Below are 23,455 nucleotides of genomic sequence, written 5' to 3' on the forward strand. Positions count from 1 at the left end.
ACCACACATGTGAATACCACAAAAAAGGTTTTATATTAAGATTTTTGAAAAAGAATATCTTGGTAAGAAAAAACTCATTGGGCCAAGAAAAGCAAATTTACAACTATTTCAAAGGAAGTGATATAGCAACTTAGATCTAAGTGAGATTCCAGAACTCAAATATCCACAGGGCAAGCTAAATAAGAGACTCACAAAAAAGAGAGAGAGAGAGAGAGAGAGAGAGAGAGAGAGAGAGAGAGAGAGACTCACTACCAGGCAGATCTGAGTCCTCCAAGAAGCTGGCTACTAATGAAAATTGCTGACTGAGCAAAGTTTTGTCTGTTTGTTTTTAATCATAAAATAATTGTTTTAATGGTGTATTTGAAATAATTTTAAACATCTGATCAATAAGATTACACAAATGTGAGAGTACACTGCACTTTACAAAAAATAAAGCTAAGCATTTAAATATACAAAACTTTGGGTATAGATTTCTCATGAAGGTGCTTTTTAAAACATATACATGATTTACATTTTACATAACTTGCTAAAGCAAAAAATTGTGGCAAACTAAACTCTTACAATAGTATACAATATGGCTGTATAACAGTCCCTATGGGAAGAACCGAATGAAGAGTGACATACTGGAAGAGTTTCTCGGGAGGGTTTGGCCTTTTTTTTGGTATGTGACTTCAATATTACTATTCTTTTTTATCAGCTATAATCTACACCGGTAAATTTAAAAGGGGGGGGTGCATTGAATATCAACTTCCTCCTTAGAGAGAGGTACATAATGTGTTGCTCACATTTAGAACCACACTCCAAGAACAAGACACTGGCTGCATCTCTTAAGTACACAATCCAGAGGGAGCCCTACTGTTGAAATGTTTTTACCAGCAGTTCGAAATTTGAAAAGCACTAGATGCTTAAAACTTACAGTAACTAGGAGATTCTTTGTAAGACAAAAAAAAAACTACTTCTTCTTGGGAATTAAAATAATAAAACAAATCATCCTTTTGAAATACTATAACTAAATGTTTGCCAGGTTTTTCCTCTTTGGTTGATCTATGATTTTTGTTTGTTTGTTTTCCCGCCAACAAAACAAGGACCAGCTTTGGCATTCCAAGTGCAGCCAACCCTCCTTGGGCACACGGTGCTCACATCTGTTTCATGATGCCATTTTCATTTTTTCCTTGTTAATTTGAATCCAAGGCCCATATTCCTTCCAGTACTTTTTTGCTTTTCCACTTTTCAGTGAGGTATATCAGTTTTAAATTGGCTGACAAGGATAGCCTTCACTAGGTATCACTAACACTGTAGTGTGGGGAGCCAGAGAGTCAGTAACTTCAGGTACAAATGGTCTCCATCAGCTCTGTAATTCTGGCTCAACTGCCCGAGGTGATTCTCCCCAACTATGTGGCTTTTCACACTTCAACTACAGAAGGTAACTGTCACAGTTAGCTAAGTAGCTTCTAATTGGAGACCATAGTACCTAACATTAGGAGACAGGTTCAGTATAGGATACATTCTGACTCTTCCTTTCTCCTACATCTTGATGCAGCCTGTATTAGAGGAAGGCACCTCATTGCTACTGTGTGGAACAAACAACAACAAAAATTAAGGTGGTATAAGGGAGCTATTGTAATTAAATGCAGGTAGGTAAGTGATACTTTTGCATAAAGTATACTTGGTACTGACTTTCAGAAAGCATCTGAATTTTTAGCTGCAAGAACCCACAAGACATACAGACAAGGTGTACTAAAAGCTTGTCAGTGTAAACAGTGGTCTTCCATACTGGTGACTATTTTCCGAGTACATTTCAGGACAGTGCAACAGTGCTCTCTATATCTTCTTTGGCAGTAAACAGTGAGAGTCTGGATGGATGGAGTGATCACTTAAGAAGGGCAAGGTATAGGGCTCGAGAATACTTCATTTCTCTTTCATGTTCCATACAGAATATCAAGTCCCTGAGGCATATTCTCGTGATTCTTGGACGCAGCAATGGTTTAGTGGCTGTTAGACTGGAAGTCCCAGAAGCAGAAGGGTTATCTTTGAAGCCCTAAACAGGGAAATAAAAGAGAGAGAGAAGTTATTTAAAATAAGGACTTTCATAAAGGGAAAACCTGTTGCTTGTGGCATATAAAAGCCCACTGTCCACTGGGAAGGTTTTATGGAAGGCTCAACCCACTGAGGTCATGACCTTATTCACTCTTCTCTCCTGACTAGGCAGCAGCCTCTGAGATGATTTCTTCTCTTTCAGGTGCTCCTTTCCTCCACTCTGCTGCCCCTTCCAGGTCAGACTTCCCACTTAAAAATTTTTACAAAAAACTTCAAAGTGATGGATGAACTTATTATTTTGATCATGGTGCTGATAAAGGGTTACATATGTGTAAAAATCCGTTGTCTCAAAGGACAACAGTCTTGTGTACCAATAATAAACATAAACATAACAAAAGCTCATTATGGTTCAGATCTCATCAAGCCACAGTACCAAAAAATATTTAATGGCTCCCCAGAGTCCAGAACTTCATCCGAAAATTTGTCTCCTTTCTTTCATACATACACCGTTGCAACAAGATCTGTGAGAGCTGCTTCCCACTGCTCAGACCAGACAGGAAATGATCCTGACACATGGTGAAGTCATGTGTCATAAGTCTCACAACAAAGTAGCATAGGACTCCATTTTTAATTTGATCTGAAGTTAGTGTTGTTAGGCACTGTGTTATGCTGTACCACACCCAGCCTAATAATATTTTCGGAACTGAATTTATTGATTATAAACAGAAGAGCCAATGTGAGTTTCAAATTCATCCAAAAATAAACTGAAACCCAGTATTCCTGCAATAAAACAGTTTCTTAATCACTGACATCTATGCACTATTATATTAAACTTTATTTTTTAAAGATTATTATTGTTATTATTATTATTTGTGGCTGTATGACGGAGGGCTGGAGGAAGGGCACATGCATGATATGTTGTGTATGTAGAGGCCAGAGTTAACAACTCTGTGAAATTGGTTCTCTCCAACATTTACGTGGGTTCTAGAAATCAAACTCAGGTTTTCAGGCTTTTGAGCTATCTTAGTATCACTTAAAAAACAAAGGCAACCAACAATCTTACCCAGTTATGACATCTATAAAGCACATCAGCAACCAACATGGTATAATAATCCTACAGGTGCAGTAGTGGCACACATACCTTAGCAGTAATCAACAGCTCTCTAACTGAATTTAAGACCCACCCAACAAAAGAATTACTATGCCTGGTACTAGACACTCAGCTAACTCCTCAGTGCTAGTGAGATCATTGTTACCTTTACCACCTTTTACTTATAACAATCATTCTTAAGAATCCTGGAATTTTTTTGGTTTCTTAAAAAAAACCATGGAAATATTATAAGAATGTGCTCGTTTAAATCTGAGGTGTAGGGATGTAGTGCTGCTTTGGGCTGTCCACAGCAACTGACCATGATTTGCCCTCATGTTCTAGCAAAAGCTTGGTTTTGCCAGCTGCAGATAATTTCTGCATTTGTGTGACTGTTGGGATTCTGGGAACTTTTCAGAGGATACATAAATGTGAACCTCTTCCCAGAACCCCTGAAGCAGGTAGTGGTTGTTGGTCTTTTCGGAAGGTTGATTACAGTTTGCTAGTAGCTGTGGTTAAAGAAGAAACAAAAGGAAATAAATCATATTCAGTGATTTTCCTCCTCTTTCTATCCTTGTTTCTCTATTATCTAGTGTTAGGAGGGTGAGACCAGGGGATAAAGGGTAGGGAAAAAAAAGAACCCACAAAGTAGCAAAGATCAGCTACACATAAGGGTAGTCTTCAGCCCTCACAGAGGAAACCTCTTTGCAACAGTAAGTGACCACTACAGAAAGCGAAAATCAATAAAAATGCAGAGTTGTGGGGCCCTGTCCCAACAGGTACACTCACAATACAACTGCAGTTCCACTCAAGGCTCAGAGATTATTTCAGAAGAGGGATTAGAAAACTGTAAGAGCCTGAGGAACTGAGAGTTTGCTGTGATAGTGTGAAAGGATTTGGAGGAAAGATGAGGAAGAAATGTAATTAAATTATAATCTCAAAAATTAAAAAGAAAGCCAGGTAGTGGTAGCCCATGCCTTTAATTCTAACACTTGGAAGGCAGAGGCAGGCCGATTTCAGTTGGAGGACAGTCTGTTGTACAGACCAAGTTCCAGGACAGCCAAGGCTACACAGAGAAACCCTGTTTCAAAAAGAGAAAAAAAACAAAAACAACAAAAACTTCACCAATTAATTAATTACAAAGGAATTTTAAATTATTAGTGTGTATACGAGTGTTGGCAAGCACATACCACATCTAGTGTGCAGATGTCAGGACAGCTGTCAGGAGCAGGTTCTCCCCTTGAACCATGGATTCTCCAGGGATCAAACTAGGGTTACTGGACTTGAACAGTAAGCACTTTGACCCACTGATTCATCTTGCTTGCCCCAAACAAAGAAGTTCTTAGAATGATAATTGTGTAAAAGTGAAACCCTTTATTTCATTGTGTGTGTGTGTGTGAGGGGGGTTACAGTCTATCATAACAGGGAAGTCATAGCAGCTTTAAAGAAATGGCCATATTGTATCCACCTACAAAAGAGAGTTACAGTTATGTACATGATTTCACTCAGCTTGCACTATGAATTACATTCTTGCACAATTCAGGATCCCTTTCTTAGGGATCAGTGCCACCCATATTGAATATGTCTTCTAATCTTCAATAACATAATCAAGATAATCCTCCCAGGTAGGCCAGTCTAATCTAGACAATTAATTACTTATTGAGCCTCTCCAAATCATATAAATCTTTTTGCCTTTTATTTTATTTTTTTAAAACTGTATTTTGATCGGGGCTGGCAAGATGGCTCAGTGGGTAAAAGTGCATATGGCACAAGCCTGGAGACCTTTTTGATCCCTGGAACCCATGTAAAAGTCAAAGAAGAGAACTTGCCTTCACAAAGTTTTCTTCTGACTTCTACTGAGTAGGACATGCATACTCAGACACATGCACCATGAATGCACACATAATAATAAATCAATTTTGTAAAACTTACACTACAAAAAAAAAAAAAAAAAAAAAAAAGCCCTGTTTTGATAGGATTGGCAACTCTGCTTCATCCAATTGAGACTTATTGAAACTTGAGAGGTACTTAGGTAACATGAGGATCAAATCTTCCCATTCTGTTTTAATAACACTAGATTTTAATTATTCCCTTCACAATTTTCATTTGATAGTGCTGGGATTGGTGTGTTATGTCTACAAAATACCACAGTCAAAAATAGTCAACCTAATTCCATGCATATTCATACCATGATTTCAGAAAGGCTTTACCTAGTCAAATAAATTTTCTTATAACACATTCAAATTTTAAGGGCTATCCCATCCTAACCACATCTGTTCTTTCATTAGGTTAAAAACTTGCTCATAAGACCCCATGGAAGAAATATTGGTGAGCCCATGAGGAAAAAGGGCTGTTCTCTACACCACCTATAGTTCAGAACTCCTACAGGTGCAGAGTATGATCTGTGCATGTCCAAGTGGTAAGCTATAACTGAACAAGCATGGCAGCTCATAGTGAGTTAGCTGGTGTCTTTCTTTTGCAAGCCTTGCTGCTCAGGTATGCAATAGATGGCACCTTACTACTGCTGATTATTACCACCAAACATTTTTCACAAGATTTCTGAAGGATGATCTCAACAACTCAGCTTTGGAAACAATAAATATATACATTAGGAAATCAGTAAAATATATTACTGATAGTGAGAGGGAACCTTGGTTATAGAAGTTAGATTTATTTAAAACATTGGTGTATTCTAAAGAAGTAGAAAAGAAAGGGAAGAGGAAAGAAAGGTAGAAAGGAAAAATGGAAGAGAAGGCAGAAGGGGAGGAGAGAGTATAAATAGATGAATCTCATTTAGTTCAGGCTGGCCCCCAAATCACCTTGAAGCCAAGAATAACCTCTGAACTTTGGCCCTCCCGTGTATACTTCCCAACCGTCATGTGTGTACCATGGTGCCTGGTTTATATGATGGTGGAAATCAAACTGAGGGCTTTCAGCAAGCTACACAAGGATTTTATTTGCCTAGCTACATTTCCAGCTCAAAAGAGAGCTTTCTTCAGCCACAAATGATATATTATGGCTAATTCTAAATCTATACATACATACTTAACAGTGTTCACACACCTGCCTGCAGTCAAGTTTAACATATTGCATAAATTTTAAAATTGACTAGATGAATATGTCTTGGCAATTCTGTCTTTATGAAAACACCTAGAAATGTCATTTTTACCAAAAGTCACATATAAGTTATGTTTTGTGCTAGTACTCACAATAATCCTAACTGGAAAGATAATGACTACTATAAAGTAGGCTATAACAACTGAGAGGACCTAGGACACAAAGGAACAACTACTGTATGGTTCATTTTTGCCATGTCTCCAAACAGGCAAGGCTGTTTGTCAATCTTCTTAGGGAGCTGTGGAGTAGCTGGGAGGGCATAGTCATTTTCTTAAGTTCCCATGGTGCTTCCTTTTTAGTCTAGGTAGGTACATTCCCTGCATAAAAATTGAGTTCACTTTTGATTTGATTTTTGTACCTTCTGCACCAATGTTCCATTTTGATAGTATTGGGATCCTTAAGCAGGCATGTCTACGGCCAGCCCTAAGGGACCCGACGAACTGGTTATAAGGCATCTGTGAGGCCACCTGCAAGACCACCCACTGACCACCGGAAACTACCTGTGCATGCTCTTATAAGAGAACTCGAAGCTCTTCTCTGTCTCTCTCTCTCGCTCTTTCTCTCCTACCTTGTCCAGAGATGATCTCTGCGACCCCTTCCTCTTCCCTTAATAAACCTCCCACATGAAACCAGTTGTATGGTGTGATTTGTGAACCTACCGTCTAACTCTTCAGCACAATTTCTATCAGATAGAAAATTAAAACTGCTAGCAAACAACAGCATCAACAACAACAAAAACAAAACAAACAAAAAAAACCCATGTCATCTCTGTAGGAAATTAAAAGTTAAGTGTAAGAGTGGTAAGAAAAGAAGGTACGATTATTAAATGTAAAAAAAAAAAAAAAAAATAGAGACCCAATTATCTGGGTTAAGGAACAAAGGGGTCATAGTTCATGTTTGTCATATGACAAGCCTGAAGGATCCAAGGGAAAGAGCTGCATTATACCTGCCAGCCCAGGGTTGAAAAGGAGGTCACTGCAACAGGATGCAGTAGAAGGCCCAAGGCAATGTTATAAATGAAACAAACCCCGAGGGACATTCTAAAACCCACCACAAATTGTCTTTCATAATTCACAGCCTCACAAAGGAGATAGCACTCTCTTCACCCAAATCATGACTGACTTAGAAAGCCAAATTCTTGAACCTGTATATAAAATAAATGCCTACCATTTTTATACTTCAGATTGTTAACAATTCCGACTGGTTGTGAAGCCACAATAATTTTTGGTCATCGAATGATAACTTGTATCCATCAACACTAAAGCTGCCTTTTAGTTTTCCTTTTCCTCCAGGCCACCAGGTCCTTTCCCCAAAGTTAACTCACTTTTAAAGTGCCAAGGCTGAAGTATTAATGTACTTCAGGAAGAGTGTAGAAGGAACACACTGATAAAGAGTGCATTGTTTGTTTTTGAGGGCTTCCCAACCCACTTCTCACATGAGGGTTTTTTTTTTTTTTTAAATATTGATTTTTAAGAAAGAGAAACAACCAATTCACCAAATGCCTACCCAAATCTAGCGTCAGTACCCTCTAGTACTACAGACCAATTAAACTAGCTTCACTGATTTGTTAGGATTGTGTCATTGAACTAAGCTTCTTATTTCTATAATAAAACAGTAGAAATTTCAGTCTCATAAGGAGAAAGTGAATACCAGCAGTTTCCAGCTTTAAATAAAATACCACTCAATGATTAAAACCAACCAGTCATCTAAAATCCTATTCCCATCTACATAATGGAGCAGGTGGTATGAAATAAAATCTTTAAAAGCCTTTCAAATTATCGTTAAGTTATATAATTGCAACACCAAGTTAGAAGCTAAAACAAGAGCTATGCAACCAGAGTGTCTTCAATAGTCCTGAAAAAGTTCTCTCATTTCATGTAGAACTTTATCCAAATGTCACCATCCTTGCAGAAGAAGGGCAGAAAAATTCTAAGAGTCAGAGGTCAGGGAGAACTTGAGCAGAACAGTGTCTTCTGGACATGACAGGACCACTGCACTCATGACCCCACTCAAGCATCGAGTGGAGTGGGGCACATGAGCTGCTTGCAATAAGCTGAGAAGCTGCTTACACAGCTGATGGCTTAGGAGGAAGTAAGGCTTGGTATCCTTAATAGTGTGGTCTTAGTAGGCCAGGCATGCTCTAGTAGATGACAGGGGAAGGGGGAGTCAGGGAGTTGGGGAGTGAATCTGAAAGAATTAGGGGGAAGAATCAAGGTGAATCTGATCCAAATGTAGTCAAGTAACATGGCTCTGTGCTAATCCACACTCTGATCTAGTTCAAGTATAGTGTCACAGGTGCCTATGCTGGGGTGAAATAAGACTAGTTGTCAACTTCATAAACAATCTCAAACTACTTAACTTGCAGGTACCTCAGTTTCTCAAACTGTAAGCAAGGGTACTAATAGCAATACTGCCCCTCCTCCCAAAATGAGAATAGCATTTGGAACACAGTATACGATCTCTAAATATTGGCTTTTATCATCTTAATGAAAACAAACAAACAAACAAACAAACAAACAAACAAAAAACTGGCCATTGGGGAGGCAGTGATGTTTGCAAGCAGGAAAAAGTTGTACCTTTAGCTCCAGAATCTTTCTCCTAATCAAACTTTACCATCTGTACCCTATTCTCTCAAGTTTTTACCAAATCACCAACTCACTAACTTTAGAGAAATGATGAATTCTGTTATGCTTCTCTTGTTTCTCAGTGAATCTCTGAATCTCAGTGGAGCTTTCAGTGCTTAAAGATCAAATATAGACGAATGGCCACTTCTATATGTAGGAGGTGGACAGAGGACACACGTACAGACAGAGCATCTTTCTCATACTTCTCCAATAAAACCACAGAAAAGCTTCTATACAAGCCCAGTAACCAGGAAGTAAGGCTCAGCTGATTCCACACATTCCCTGGATTGTAAGACTAAGAAAACACAAATGGTCTCTGAACCTTAACATTTAATCAAGCACAAAAACTGGGGCATTTCTAAAAGAGGAACTAGAAGCAATGGTGCACCACATTTTTCAGATTCACTGCCCAGTTTACACCAAGGCCCAGTATCAAGCCATTCTAAACCTTGAAGGGCGAAACAAAGGTTACACAATGGCACTTACAGATCAGAATATGACCTGGTTCCAGAATAAAAACTCAATATTCTCTAAAACCCAGGAGCAAGGATAAATAAAAGCACACCGAAGCTGCCAGAATGGGTAAGAGTGCTTGCTGCACAAGCATGAGGACCTGAGTTCAGATATCCAGAATCTACATAAAAGAGTTGGGCATGATCACAGATAGACTTGTAACCCCAGCACTGAAGGAAGGCATGGAAATGGAAGAATTGCTAGGTTTGCCAGCTGCAAGCTCAGTAAGAGACCCTGTCTGGAGGGAATATAGTGGAGAGTGATAGAACAGGACATCCATCAAAAAAGATATCTTGTCCTGGTCTATGCACACACACACACACACACACACACACACACACACACGAACACAATACACATACAAATATCACACCGCCTGAAATAAATAAGTAAAGTTGTTGCCTGACACAGTGCAACAACACACAGAATCTATGTTCAAGTTGTATACAAGCCAACTGATAGAGTGCTTGTCTAACGTGCAGTAGCCCTGGGTTCGATCCTTAGCACCACATAAACCACGTGCAGTGCTCATTTCTGTAAATTCAGCACTAAGATGGTGGATGCAGGCAGAACAAAAGCTCAATGTCAACCACGTCATCAGAGTGAGTTGGAGGCCAGCTGAGCTACACAAGACCCTGTCTCAAAATAAAAAAACTAGACTAAGTTTTCTAAGCCTCAAAGGGAACACAGCAGAACATACTGAACTTTGAGACTGACTGCCCTCTGCTGGTCAACAAGCAAAATTTTTGAAGCTACAGGTCTCTGATTTTGATCCCATTCATTTTATCCTTGAAAGTTGTAGCATTGCACAGGCAGTCTATCTCTGCCCGAGAATTTTGTCATTCCTGTGTTTCAAAGGAAGTAAACAGATTTAACATACTGAACCACACAGGCTTTGAACTGTGATTGCGACTCTGTCAGATACTCACTGGTTGTCATGTCATATGTAGTAACACATCTTTACTTCAGGCTGCACTGTTCAATATTCTAGCAAAGCTTCCAAATAAATGTATTACACTTATTCAACATGCTTTGAACCATGATTCCTTCCCTTCTTTCTCTTTATTTCAAGAAATGCAAATGCCATAAAATGCTCAATTCAAAAACCTGGATGAGACATACCCTCAGCCTTTCCTTCCATTATGATCTACCTACCATTGTTATCCCTCCTTAACAGTCTTTTAAGTCACTAACTTCTTTCAACGTTTTTACTTTTAGTATCTTCTATTATTTGAAAGATAATTTTTAAGCAGTCTACCTCTTGTATTACTACTGCTTATACTGGAGTGTGATGATTGTTCTAAAACCATCTGGCAATTCAATTTTCCTGTTTAAAATGCTTCAATGACCCAAAATCTATGGGACCAAATTCAAATACACAAAGATACAAATACACAATGATATAGACATTTACAACCACAATAAAGCCAAACTTGACTCATTTCTTTATTCCTGTCACAAACTACTGATCATGGAAGAAGTAATTTCTCCCCTTGATGCATCCAGTTAATGGCAAACAGTGTGCTTCCTTTCTGGAATGGTATTCTCCAGGCCAGCTATCCTACCCTCAAGTCCCAGCACTGAAAAGCTTAAGCAGCATGTTTTCCCAGTGACTACAGGGACCAACTTGTCCAGTTCTACACTAGTTGCAATCCTGTGCACTTTCCTAACATTTTCCTAAAACTACAAGGCTGCTGCTTGGTTATCTCAAACCCACCACTCACTGAACTGAAGAGGATGACCGAACTATGAAGGTTTTTACGGTCCCTGAAGCAGGATCTGATCAGTGTGTGCAGGCTGACACCCATGTAAGGGTCAAGTGTCACACAATAATGTAGCTGGTGTGAATGAGCAGTGAAGCTAAGTCACATCACAGCCTAAAGTCAGAACTGTGATTCTTAGCTTTAAGCCAAACAAATCTGGAAGAAAACTAAAATTCTTGAGTGGTGTATTTGTAAAGTACTTTATCTACTCTAATCAAAGCTACCATCAGATGACATTTATTCAAAACAATTGTCTTTTTTTTTTTTTAAGTCCTCCTGCCCCCACATTCAGCAATATAAAACATAAGAACATCAAATGGTCAAACAGCAGTCAACTCTGAGAAGCCTTAACTCGACTGCCTCCTGTGGCCAAGTAGAAAAATACACTTTAGGACTTTTCTTTAAAAAAACAAAAACAAAACAAAACAGAAAACACTGGCCAAGTCATCAGAAAACTCATGTAAACCATGTCTGAATCTCAGTTTTCTGTTTTGTTAAAACTTCTTCACAGGATTGACAATGAAAATTTAACAAGCACCTTTAGCTTGAAGAGCTTGAAGAGCTCCTTTCACACCTTGAAGAGTTGTGAAAGCCACTTTGCTGAACAAGTAAAGGTATGGATTTATTAATAGCTTTGAGTACATTAACAGTAGCTTTATTTAGAAATGTAGAATTTTTTTTAAATTCAGAAATGATAAAGTTAGTAAGATGCATACAGGGTAGAAAATGTTCCTAGAAAAACAAATCTGGGCTGAAAAGGAAACTAAAAGAGCACTAGCAGTGGTGCTTTTCATTCCTAAGCTCTTTACAAGCTATATGGCTAAGCAATGGCAATGGACTCCAGAGAGAAGTCAAAGGTAGCAGCAGTACCACAAAGAACAGAAGGCATACGGGTGGTGGCTCACAAGGCTCCTACGTAAAACGAATGATACTAACCTAAGGTTGGGAATAATAAAAAACACATGTTTTATGACTGAAGAGATAAAGATGCCACTTTTTAAAAAGGTACACCTAAAATAGTTAAAAATAAAAAAGAAAGTGAAAAAAGAAAAAGGATCCTGAGTGAAACTGTAAATAAAATTGATTTAAGTCAAATGATAACATACAGGAGAAAAAGCTCAGTTTATATGACATTCTTAAAGACCCACTATAAATAAAAACACAATTAAGTGAGAAGTACATGGAAAAGGACAAACCATGCAAATCCTAGGCATAAGAAAACTATCACAACAGGAGGGAAAGAGGGAGGGAGCTACAGGTAGGATACAAAGTGAATAAACTGTAATTAATAAAAATAAAAATAAAGAAAAAATACAAAAAAGAAAACTACCACAGCCATAAAATCTTAAAGAAAGCAGGCTTCCAGACAATGAACATTTCTAGACATGAAGATCATTTCATAATGACAAAAGGACAGATTTTGTCAGAAAGACATAATACTGCACCTAGAAACGAGCCATCCAGTAACAGAAGCAGAAACACATAATCATAGTAGTCTACACCCCCTTCACTTGGAACTTTATGGAATAAGCACCTCTAGCCCAAAGTAAACTAGTAAGAAGACGGGATCACAGACACCATGCTAATAATGGATATATATACTGGATGGCAGAATATATACATTTCTAACTATTTATGCAAACTGACGAGACACTAAAATACAAGCTTCAACAGATATAAAAGGACTGAAACCATAAACTATGTTCTCTGGTCATATAAAAACAAAACCAATGTATAAATAAAACAACACATTTCCAAACAGCTGGTATGTGAATGCTATCAAAAAGGAAATTAGAGTTAATACTACAAGCAAACTATATCCAACATATTAGAAGTTTGTATGGGAGAGGCCTAACAAAAAGATGATAAAAATTCACTGTAGAAACTCAGTGTTCAGTTGGTCAAGTGCTTGCCTGGCTTACAAAAGGCTTTTGTTCAATCCCTAGTATCCCATAAATGTGTGTGGCTGTGCTTCGATTTCCATAGCTCTCAGTAGGTAGAGGCGATATATTGAGTTTTAGGCTAGCCTGGTCTATATGAAATCACATCTCAAGAAAATGTTTAATGAGTTGTAAATTAGTGTTCGGAGAAGATTAATAAGACCAATGAGCACTTATTTAGACTAACCAATAAGTGAAAGGAGAGGCGAATGGGATAAAATCCACTATTTATCAACATTGGGGATGAAAAACACTATACATTACTAAAAAGATTAAAAAGATAATAAGACATGATCAATAATTTTATGTTAAAAATCTGAACAAAAAGCAGGAGGTGCTGGTCAAACTTCATTGATACTCAGGAAGCAGAGAACAATGAATGTTGCTGCTCAGCTACCTTTTTCCTTTTTATTCAGTCTTGAATGCAGCCTGTGGAAAGCTATTGCCTAATTTAAGGTGAATCCTCCCATTTCAATTAACCAAATCTAGATAACCCCTCACAGATAGGCCCAGAGATTTGTTTTGCTTATTCTAAATCCCATCAAGTTTAATCATCACAAGTATAAAAAGTATAAAGAGAAAATCCAATGTTGAATTTATCTGGAAAAGAGAAGTAAACAGTAGCTATGACACAGCATGAATGTTACTCAGTCTTGAAATTTCCTATGCCAAACAAATCAGTCCATTACTCCGGTATACAGCCTCACTCAAAGTCAGACATGGACAGAATGCACTCAGAATATAACACAATGGCTGCTAGCCTAGTTCAAGAGTGTTCTTGTTCCTTTCTGAAACCTCCATGAGCTGAGCACATGTTTAGTATCTTTCTGTCCCATTCTTTGATCTTATGGTCTCTCTGTCTTTCTCCTTTCCCTTTCCTTAGATGAGAGCAGTAAGTAAGCTGTAGCTTTACACTGTACCATAGCCTGAAAGCTATCCTGTCTTGAAATTGTGTGTGTGTGTGTGTGTGTGTACACAGATGCCCCATGGGGATTAAACCTAGGACAAGCAAGCACTCAATGACAGTCATATTTCCAGCTCATTTTTCATTTTGGCATACTGTTCCTTAAGTTATCAGTGTTGGCTTTCAACTTACTCTGTAGCCCAAGCAGGCCTTGAAATTACCATCCTTTTGCTCATATCCTCAGGCAGCTGGGATTTAAAATACTCTTATCAGTAGCATCAAAAAATGTGTAAGTGCAATAAATGACAAACTGAGAGGAAACTAAACTACTGTAGAGAAAATGATAAGTATAAATAAAAGAAATCCATAATACTCATGGGTTAAAAGTTAAGATGTTATTATTCACAAATTATCTCTAGATTCAATGGCAGTCTAACTGAGGAATTCACAGGCATTCTTACAATAATGACAAGATGCATCTAAAACTCATGTAACTGCATATAGTTCATATAAAAATACCCAAAATAACTTTAAAAAAATAAAATACCCATATTGGCTGATTTAATATCAATTAATGAAGAAAAACTGGAATATAGGAACAGATATAAAAATACAGCAATAGAAAATGTATACACATGTTCATTAACTTCTATTACTTTAATATGATATTTGAGATAATAAACTGATAAAGAGAAAAAGGTTTGGCTCATAATTTTGGAGGGTCCAACCCATGATAAGTTGGACTGGTTAGTTTTGCACTATAGCAAGGAGGCACATTATGCCAGTAACATATGATGGAGCAGAATCCTCCCAATATAGTCAGGGAGCAAGAAAAAAAAGAGGGGCAAGAGTCCCCAAGTTCCCTTCAAGCCACACCATTAGTAACCACTTATTAGGTCATTTCTTCCAAAGGTTTGACCATCTTCCCATAGATATACTCCCTGGGGACAAAGGCCATTTTCACGGGCTTCCAGAAGATATTCAATCTACGGTTAATATGTTAACTGTTTTTTAAGCATAATATATATGGTAATGAATGAAAAGCAATGAGGGGTCTGTTTAGTAAGTAGGCTACAAAAACTAAGGATATCTCCGTGTGAATCCACACCCAACACTAGACAAGAAAACAGCAAAATAGGTCAAAGACTTAAATAGAAAAAGTTAAATGTATAAAGCTTCTTAGAGAAAAAAAAACTAATAATAATAACATAGTAAAGTTTTACAAATATGGGACAAAGCTTTTTATTGTAATATGTAAGAACTACTAACCATAAAAGCTCAAAGGAGTATGAAGTAGTAGTATAACTAGTTGGAAACCAGTTAGAGTTCTTTGAAAAGTTAAGCATATGCCTCTTCTATGCTCTAATACATAGACTAAGTACTTACCTAAGAGAAATGAAAATATCTCCACAAAATTACTTCTACAAGGATGTTCATAGCCACTATGAAAAATGTGTAAGCCAAACAAGTATCCAATGCATAAGCAAATCAGTCTTCATACACTAACCTACTGCTCACTGACAGGTATGTACTACTAAAATGATCAGTATAAATAAATCTCAAAAACATTATGCTGAATGAAACCACTTAGACACAAAGAGTTCATTATTCCATAATTTTCAATTATTCAAAACTCTAATAAAACAGGCTAAACTAAGGTATGGTAATAAACACTGAGGTCTTGGAAGGTCAGTGATTCACAGTTCATACTACTTTTGCAGAGCACTTGAGTTCAGTTCCTAGAACTCATTCCAGGTTGCTCAAAACCACTTATAATTCCAACTCAAGATGATACCTTCTTCTGGCCTTGAAGGACACCTGTACTTACATGTGAATGTGTAAACACACATACACACACTAAATAGATAGATAGATAGATAGATAGATAGATAGATAGATAGATAGATATCTGAAAAACTGAATTAAACTAATTGCAAAGAGGGTTGAGGTTCACAAAAAATGCATTATTAAACTTTTTAAAGGGTGTTAATAACTGCTTTTTAAAGAAATAATTATAATAAAATCCAGCATATTTTACTGAATATAAGTTATGTCTCAAATCTAATTAAAAAAAAAAAACCCTACAGTTCCATTGAATTTTTAACTTAAAATTCAAATTTTAAAGGTATTCTGTTAAGATGTCCTCAAATCCACAAAGTTACTACTGCAAACATATCTAAAGTAGATTCACTGTCTTTTACTGGTAACATTAATTGAAAACCTGAATTTGGGCAACAACACTAGAAACTTAACTGTCATTTCAATTAAGGAAAGCCATGCATAGTAATCTTCTGACAACAAACACTATTTGCTGCTAATTAGCATTTACCTCTCATTTTGGAAAGCTCCCTAAAAGCTGACTAACACTTATTACAGATAATCCTACATAACAAGCAACTAATGCTTTTTAAAATCACTAAAGTGTGAGCCAAATAGCTGCATAAGACTCTGAAACAAAGCATTAAGGAATACTGAAAACAATATAGTGAGTTAAGTTAGAATGCTACAACATTAGAGTAGTATTAGTCTAAATTACAGAAAAAGCATGCATATAATAAGATAGACTGCATTTCAAGAAATGCTTCTGGGATCTTGAGAGCTCACAGAAATCATTTTAAAGCTATGTAATTTTAAGCAAGCAACTTTCTCAGTCTAAGTTTTCCATTAAGCTAACTTTAATGAATACACTTTCAAAGAAAAAAATTACAACATAAGTTCTTTTTTTTAATTTTTATTTATTAATTATGTATCAGTCTTTTGCCAGCATGTACACCTGCATGCCAGAAGAGGGCACCAGATCTCATTATCGATGGTTTTGAGCCACCACGTGTTTGCTGGAAATTGAACTCAACTCAGAACCTCTGGAAGACCAGCCAGTGCTCTTAACCTCTGAGCCATGTCTCCAGCCCACAACGTAAGTTCTTAAATGCTAACAGGAGAACGTTACCCAGAACATTTAATGCAGCAGAAGAGTGCTAACAATGAAACACTTGAGAGCAGACAGGAGGCTCATAGACCATTCCATGCAGACATTTTAGCATTTTTTCCTATATCACACCAATTTCCAGTTTAATCTCAACTACCATAGTTTGGCGTTTATGGTAAACTGCTAAAAGGATCACAATACTTTCACCATTTTGTCTGTATCCATGTCATAGTTCTTAGAGTTCAAAGTCAGAAAAGGCCAGAACATAACCCAGCACTGCTTCCTAAAAAGAAAGCTAACTTTTTAGATTATTACTTTCTAAGAAATTGGAAGCCTTGTTCTATTCTTCTTGCCACTCACTGTACCTAACACACCTTTCCCTTTTGAGTCAACTTGTCAATCACAAGTCATTCAATTTTAAAATGTATTTATTTACTCATTTATTCATTGTGGGAGAAGCATTAACTAGTGCTCCTGTGAAGGCCATAGGATAAATTGCAGGAATAGGTTCTCTCCTTCCATCATGTGAGTCCAGGGAATTAAACTCAGGTCATCAGGTTTCACTGCAGGCATAGTTACCTATTATGCCATCTCCTTGGCTTAAAAAATTGTAATAAACATCCACCCATCTTTACTACCAATTCTACTTCTGAAATTTGAAAGAATAAAAATCAAAACCATGGGTAAACATATAATTGCAAAAAGAATCACACTTTAAGAAATTAAACACTCAATAACAGAGATGGGTAAATTATGCAACAAAAAGTATAAAGCAGCATTTAATAATTTGGGAAATGTATAGATAAGATCATTAAATTAAATAATAGGTTACAAAAACATAAGTAATTTTATTACATGACAGAGGTAGAGAGTGATGGTATATTTATGCCCATAGTACACAGGAGGTGAAGGCAGGAAGACCAGGAGCTTAAGATCAACACACTTATAAAGCAGGTTCAAGGCCAGGCTGGGCTACATGAGACCCTGTCTCAAAAACAAAACAAGACAAAACACAACTAACAGAATAAGAATAACTCTTAATTTCCCATAATAAAACTTTCTTTAGATAAAGTAAAAAATTTAGCTTTAAACATTTAAAAATGAAATAGGAAAAAGAAATAAAAAAAGAAAATGCAATCTAAAGACTTTAAAAGTATATGGCAAGAAAAGGAAAGTGCTCTGGAAGAATAAGAGTTAATGTCCAGGTGGGCATAAGACAAGATGGATTACCATGGTCACTAACAAGAAAAGGGATGGCTTTGGCATCTCTGGTGACAGCCATAGAAACAGGCTCAAAGAAGGACAATCTCTACTTATCACAGGAGCATGCTGCCTTTAAAAATCCTCTTTATTTTGGCAATGGTTAGATTTATTAAGTTATTTTTTTTAATCTTAGAAAATGCATTTCAATATGATCTAAGCTATTCAATCCCTGAGACATTTACAAAGAATTTGGAACTCTAAATTTTAGTGGGGTTTAATATTATTCATACATACATGTACCTTACCATGTCTACAGGAGTTGTTACTTCTTTGTTACCTGCTACATCAACATGGTATCCATATGCTGGAATATGTGTTCATACCACCCATATATATAAAGCTTCAGGTAACCTTGAGAGTAGGTGAGACTAATGAAGGCAAATTGTTCTGGCAGTCTTAGAGAGATATGGGGGGGGGGGGGGGGAAGGAGCTGCCAGATCAGTACTTGTATGCTAAAAGCTAAGGGCTGCACTCATTTTCTTCTCTAATAAAACCACATGTGGGACAACTGTAATTCAAATGACTTTAGGATTAAAGGTATGACAATCCATTGTGATTCTCAAAGATCCCTCTGACTTCTTCAAAGCCAAGTGGTAAGTGGGAGAGAGAAATAATCAGCATCATGACTATTATTTCTCAAGTCCCTGATAATGGCTCTAGACTCTCACCAGAGAAACAGGTTAGCATATTAGTAGGTAGTTAACTCTAAGGGCTTCCACTTCCTTTTCTTTACTTCCATGGGCCAGTGAACCAATATGAAAACTTACAAGTTGCTGAATGTATCCATTAAAATAAACATTCCAGAAATGTGGACATGTGCAAGGGACCAAAGCCTAAACTCCACTGACACTGGTGGAACAACAACAGTGCTTTGGGTCTTCAAGATTTCATGTAAATTTCAGAATCAATTAATGCCTAACATTCCTAAAGTCTAATTATTTCCTTCTCTGTTGCACAATCACACTGGTAAACGGTTGCAGGTCCCAAGGAATGACTTGGGAAATGAAAGTATAAATTTCTAGTTGTGTGGCCTGGTCTGTCCCTAACTGGTTTTTCCTTCATTCAAGGTCTCTAGGTCTGTGAACTGGCTTATAAGCTTAGGGGTTAACTGAGGGCTTTTCATTTTACCAAATTAATCAAAGCCAGACTTCTGGTCACCAGACCTAGAAGGCTCTTGTTTATAAAAGTCAAGGAAGAGTTAATAGGCTGCTTATTATTTTCATAGCTATAAATTCACAGAATCTCTGCAGCTCAGACTATTATGACTACTGCATTGGCTTTGCTGGCCATTAAATTCACTATACTCAACTGTCTTTAGCAATTTAGAGCCATTACTGGCTTCTGCCACCTGGAATTCCATTTATATCAATAAGTTCAAGTTACCAAATCTGACAGTGCAAACTCCTGTCATTATTAGCATGAAGAACCAGTGGAGTTTTCAAATATGTTGTGACTTCCATCAAGTACATATTCTCTGCTATGATTATTAAAATGTTCTCAAGAGAACCAACTCCCAGAAGTTGTCCTCTGACTTCCACAGGCATGGCATGGCACACACAAAGGCATGTACACATAAAGGAATGAGGTTTTTAGAAAGTGTCCTCCAGATCTACCCAGAAAACAAGTGATCAAGTCTAGCATGATAGACACATCACCTATAACATCTTAATCTCTCTAGCCTCTATAAACAAGTACTTGTAATATACAAATAAGAACAGTTCTAGTACCTATTCTGTTTTGCTTGGTAAAACACCATCTAACTTTAGTCAACTAACAAAAACAAAACAAACAAACAAACAAAAACAGCTCAATCACTCCTAGCCCTCTACCCTAAACCTTCTATCAGAAAACTTTGTTTAGTAAGCTTCTATCAATGAATTTGGCCTGATCCAATCTATATGTTCTTTTTACTCTGACCCCACCATTTCAGATCCATTCTCATGCTATCTCTTGGGACAACCATAAGCAAAAAAGAAGCAGTCTGTTTAGTGTGTCTCGTATCTTCTCATGGGTCACACTTCACATCTCACCATATGGGGGCTATTGAACCCAAGTATGCATAAAAGCAGTGAGAGGTGGCAAGGGCCAGTTCTAAGGAAGATCAATTAACCTTTATAAGACAATCACTCTAAGAGAAACCATAATAGATTCCTTGGGACCAAGACTAACCTCCTTCACACAGGGCTAGAGGAATTGGTTTAAATGCACTGAAGCACAAAGGAGTACAAGGTACCCAGTTAATAGGAATCTACTTATATTCCCATCCCAGTGTTACATTTCCATCTTTTCTCCAAAAGTATTAAAATGTTAACTTAGAGACACTACAGAACTGGAAATTCAATTTGAGTTGTAACTCAAACCCCTGTAGACTTTGGATTTGGTTTCAAGAAATCTGTGCCTTTGGCTAAAAGAGATAAAAGCTTTCTTTTAGGGCAACCAGGGGCTTCAACTTCCTTCTGCTGTTTCTGAGGTCAGAATTTAAAGCCTTTTTCTCCTGTAAGTTCTTCAGTATACTTTGAAGGGAACAATCTATTCCATTATTCTTTTGTTGTTGTTCTTAGGGTAGACTTGCTCCCCAAACCTTGCCTTCCTTACCTGTAGTGTGCAAGTTATAAAAGTACTTGTTACTTAGTGCCATCTGTGTCTCTGCTGTCATTAAAAACAGGTCGAATGTTGTCTAATTACATGAGAGACTCAATTTTACAAAAGAACTAAGTCAAGAACTTATCCTTAGGGTTCTATTCCTTTAGAGTTGTTGATGGCATACATTTCTGACTAGTACTTGGTAAAAAGAACATTAAATATAACATAGGTAGCACCCCATGTCCCAAGCTAATACAATGTCAACACACCATCTTGACCCTTTTCTTTCTTAAACATCTTTGGCGTATCTTGACATTAAAAGTTGTAAACTCTTCTATTCATTGCTTATTTCTTTAAAAAAATGAAAACGGGGGGTGGGGGCGGGCACTGTTTCTAGGCATTGGCAGTTCTTGCCTTTTACCTTGCTGAGGCATAGTCTCATCAGTGCTGCTGCATTAGGCACTCCAGATGGCTCTCTAGCCCACAAACTTCCAGAGGATGTCTTTGTCTCCATCACACTGTAGAAATGCTAGCATTACAGGTGTATGCCACCACATCAGGGTTTTTTTATGTGAGTCCTGAGAGATCAATCTCAGGTCATTGGGTTTTGAATACTGGTACCTTTTTACCAGCTGAAACATCCCCCAGTCTTTACTGCTTATTTCTGTCACTACCTTTAAAAAACCAAAACAACAAAAAAATTTTTTTATGAATTATGGAATTATGTACATGAAGAACATTTACAAAATTGGTTTTGACAGCCTAGTGAAAGTAGATGGCAGTACAAAGGGGCAACTATCTGTGCCCCTTGAAATAAAGATTAAAATCTAGACTTTTCATGTCAACAGTTTCTAGTCAAATGATTCAATACCTTTGAAGGGCAAATGCTCTCTGCCTCCTTATGTTACCTTCTACCTAGTATGGAAATACTAAGTTGGCTAAAACTCTATCCAACTTTGTACCAATAAGGCCTTTTCAGGACACAACATCTAGCCTCTCAATTCTTTGTTTATAAGCAGGAAATCATACTGCATACTTTCTGTGTGTCTGTAAAATGAAGTATGTCATTTCTGGGCACTAAAGTAGCTGGCTTTCCCTTCCAAAGTACAGAAATAATAGGAATATGAGGTTAAAGAAATACTGTCTAAAAGATTGATAGGGGTGGGAGGGATTACCTATTTTACAGATTTCTTCACAAATCCAGAGTAGTTCTGAGACTCTAACCAGCAATTCTTTAAGTGTCTCCAACATGCTTAGACATTGAATCTGTAGTATACAACCACAAAGTCCTGGCTTCAACTGCTAGCAAATAAACGATTTTAAACTAGCAATTACTCAATACTAACTTGTCAAATCAATGGTAATTACTTTATTCAGATATCTCAAAGAGTCAGGAACTAATAAATCTAGTTATAAAACTAAAGAAATATATCCAACATATAATATATTTTTATTACTTTTATTTACTTTAACACTGATTCACAGGTGACTTTCAATTTTTCTTCAAATAATTTTTCTTCAGTTTATTCCTTATTTATAAAGAATTATATGCTTGCCCCTTTAAGACAGTGGTCACACTTTCAGAGTACTGAGAGTAGGCCATGCTTCCCTGCATGTTCAACCCAACAGAGAGTTAAGTTCTTAACCAGGCCCTGGCTCTCCCATGCTCCTGGTCACATATTCTCTGTTGAACCAAAGCATTTGATGTAAATTTTCCTACCAGATCCCATAAAACTTTATATTAGAAAGTCTGATAATCTTCCTTAACCCCTCTATTTCTCTCTTATTCTCACTCTTTATGAAGCTCCTCTCCGGGCTTTAAATGGAAATTAATGTTTAAACTAATGTTTCCATTTAAGGCTCTCATCATGTTTTGGCCTTTCTCATATACCGTTCCACTTACTGTGTAACGTTTCACCTCCCACCTTGAAGGTCCATCACTGCCTGGAGGCTCTTTCTCCAAATAAAGCTCATTCCTGCAAGAAAGCATGTATTAGCTTTCCCTTTCCCTAGCCTGACCACTGTTGTTTTATCATTATTTCTTCATTATTATATTTAACATATTCCAGATGGAAAATAAAGTTCTAGTAGATTTTAGAGCCCTGGTGTATCTTTGTATTTTTAATTTAAAAAAGTAGAATGTAATAAGATCACTCCATTCTCTACAGGACTAGAGATGTTCAGTAAAGGAGAACTATATCACATGGTTTTTGGAGCCCAAAAATGACAAAGAAAACACGTAGTAAGGATTCTGAAAGCATGATTCTTTCATAGCATGACTCTTTTATCCCGACTTTTACTGCTGTTTCCTCATTACCTTTAGAACATCCTCTACCTCCTTCCCATGCTATCACCCTCAAACTAGTCTAATAACTTGAACGTCAAGTCAGAAATAGGGGAAAATAACCTACTATGATCATTAATATTAATAATGACCCTAATTTTTATTCTGAAATGTTCTGAGTACTTACAACAGAAACTGCTGGGTCAATTTGTCGTAAGATTTCTCAAAAGTACATCTCTAAGCACAGAAATATTAAAGAGATTTCCCAGTAGCCATTTATTATTACCTAGACCATTTCTCAATGGTCTCTCCATCTTCTTTCCCCAATATCCAACACGCTTGCAGTAAAATACTTCAATGTAATGGTTCCTATTATCAACCTTATAGTAGGGCCACTGAATACAAATAGTTAAT

At 37.1% G+C, this 23,455-nt stretch overlaps 1 protein-coding gene across 1 annotated transcript in view; it reads right to left on the minus strand.

The window, feature by feature from the left end:
* Positions 1–395: 395 nt before the first annotated feature.
* The window catches only part of Taf4b (TATA-box binding protein associated factor 4b), a 114,678-nt gene continuing 91,618 nt past the window's right edge, over positions 396–23,455 (minus strand). The window contains exon 15 of the mRNA XM_055625288.1: positions 396–2,038. Within this exon, the coding sequence (XP_055481263.1) occupies positions 1,871–2,038 (168 nt within the window). The 3' untranslated portion in view covers positions 396–1,870. The remainder of the gene's footprint in view (positions 2,039–23,455) is intronic.

This window comes from Psammomys obesus, unplaced genomic scaffold, assembly GCF_907164565.1.
Source record: "Psammomys obesus unplaced genomic scaffold, mPsaObe1.curated_primary_1811, whole genome shotgun sequence".
NCBI classification, from domain to species: Eukaryota; Metazoa; Chordata; class Mammalia; order Rodentia; family Muridae; genus Psammomys; species Psammomys obesus.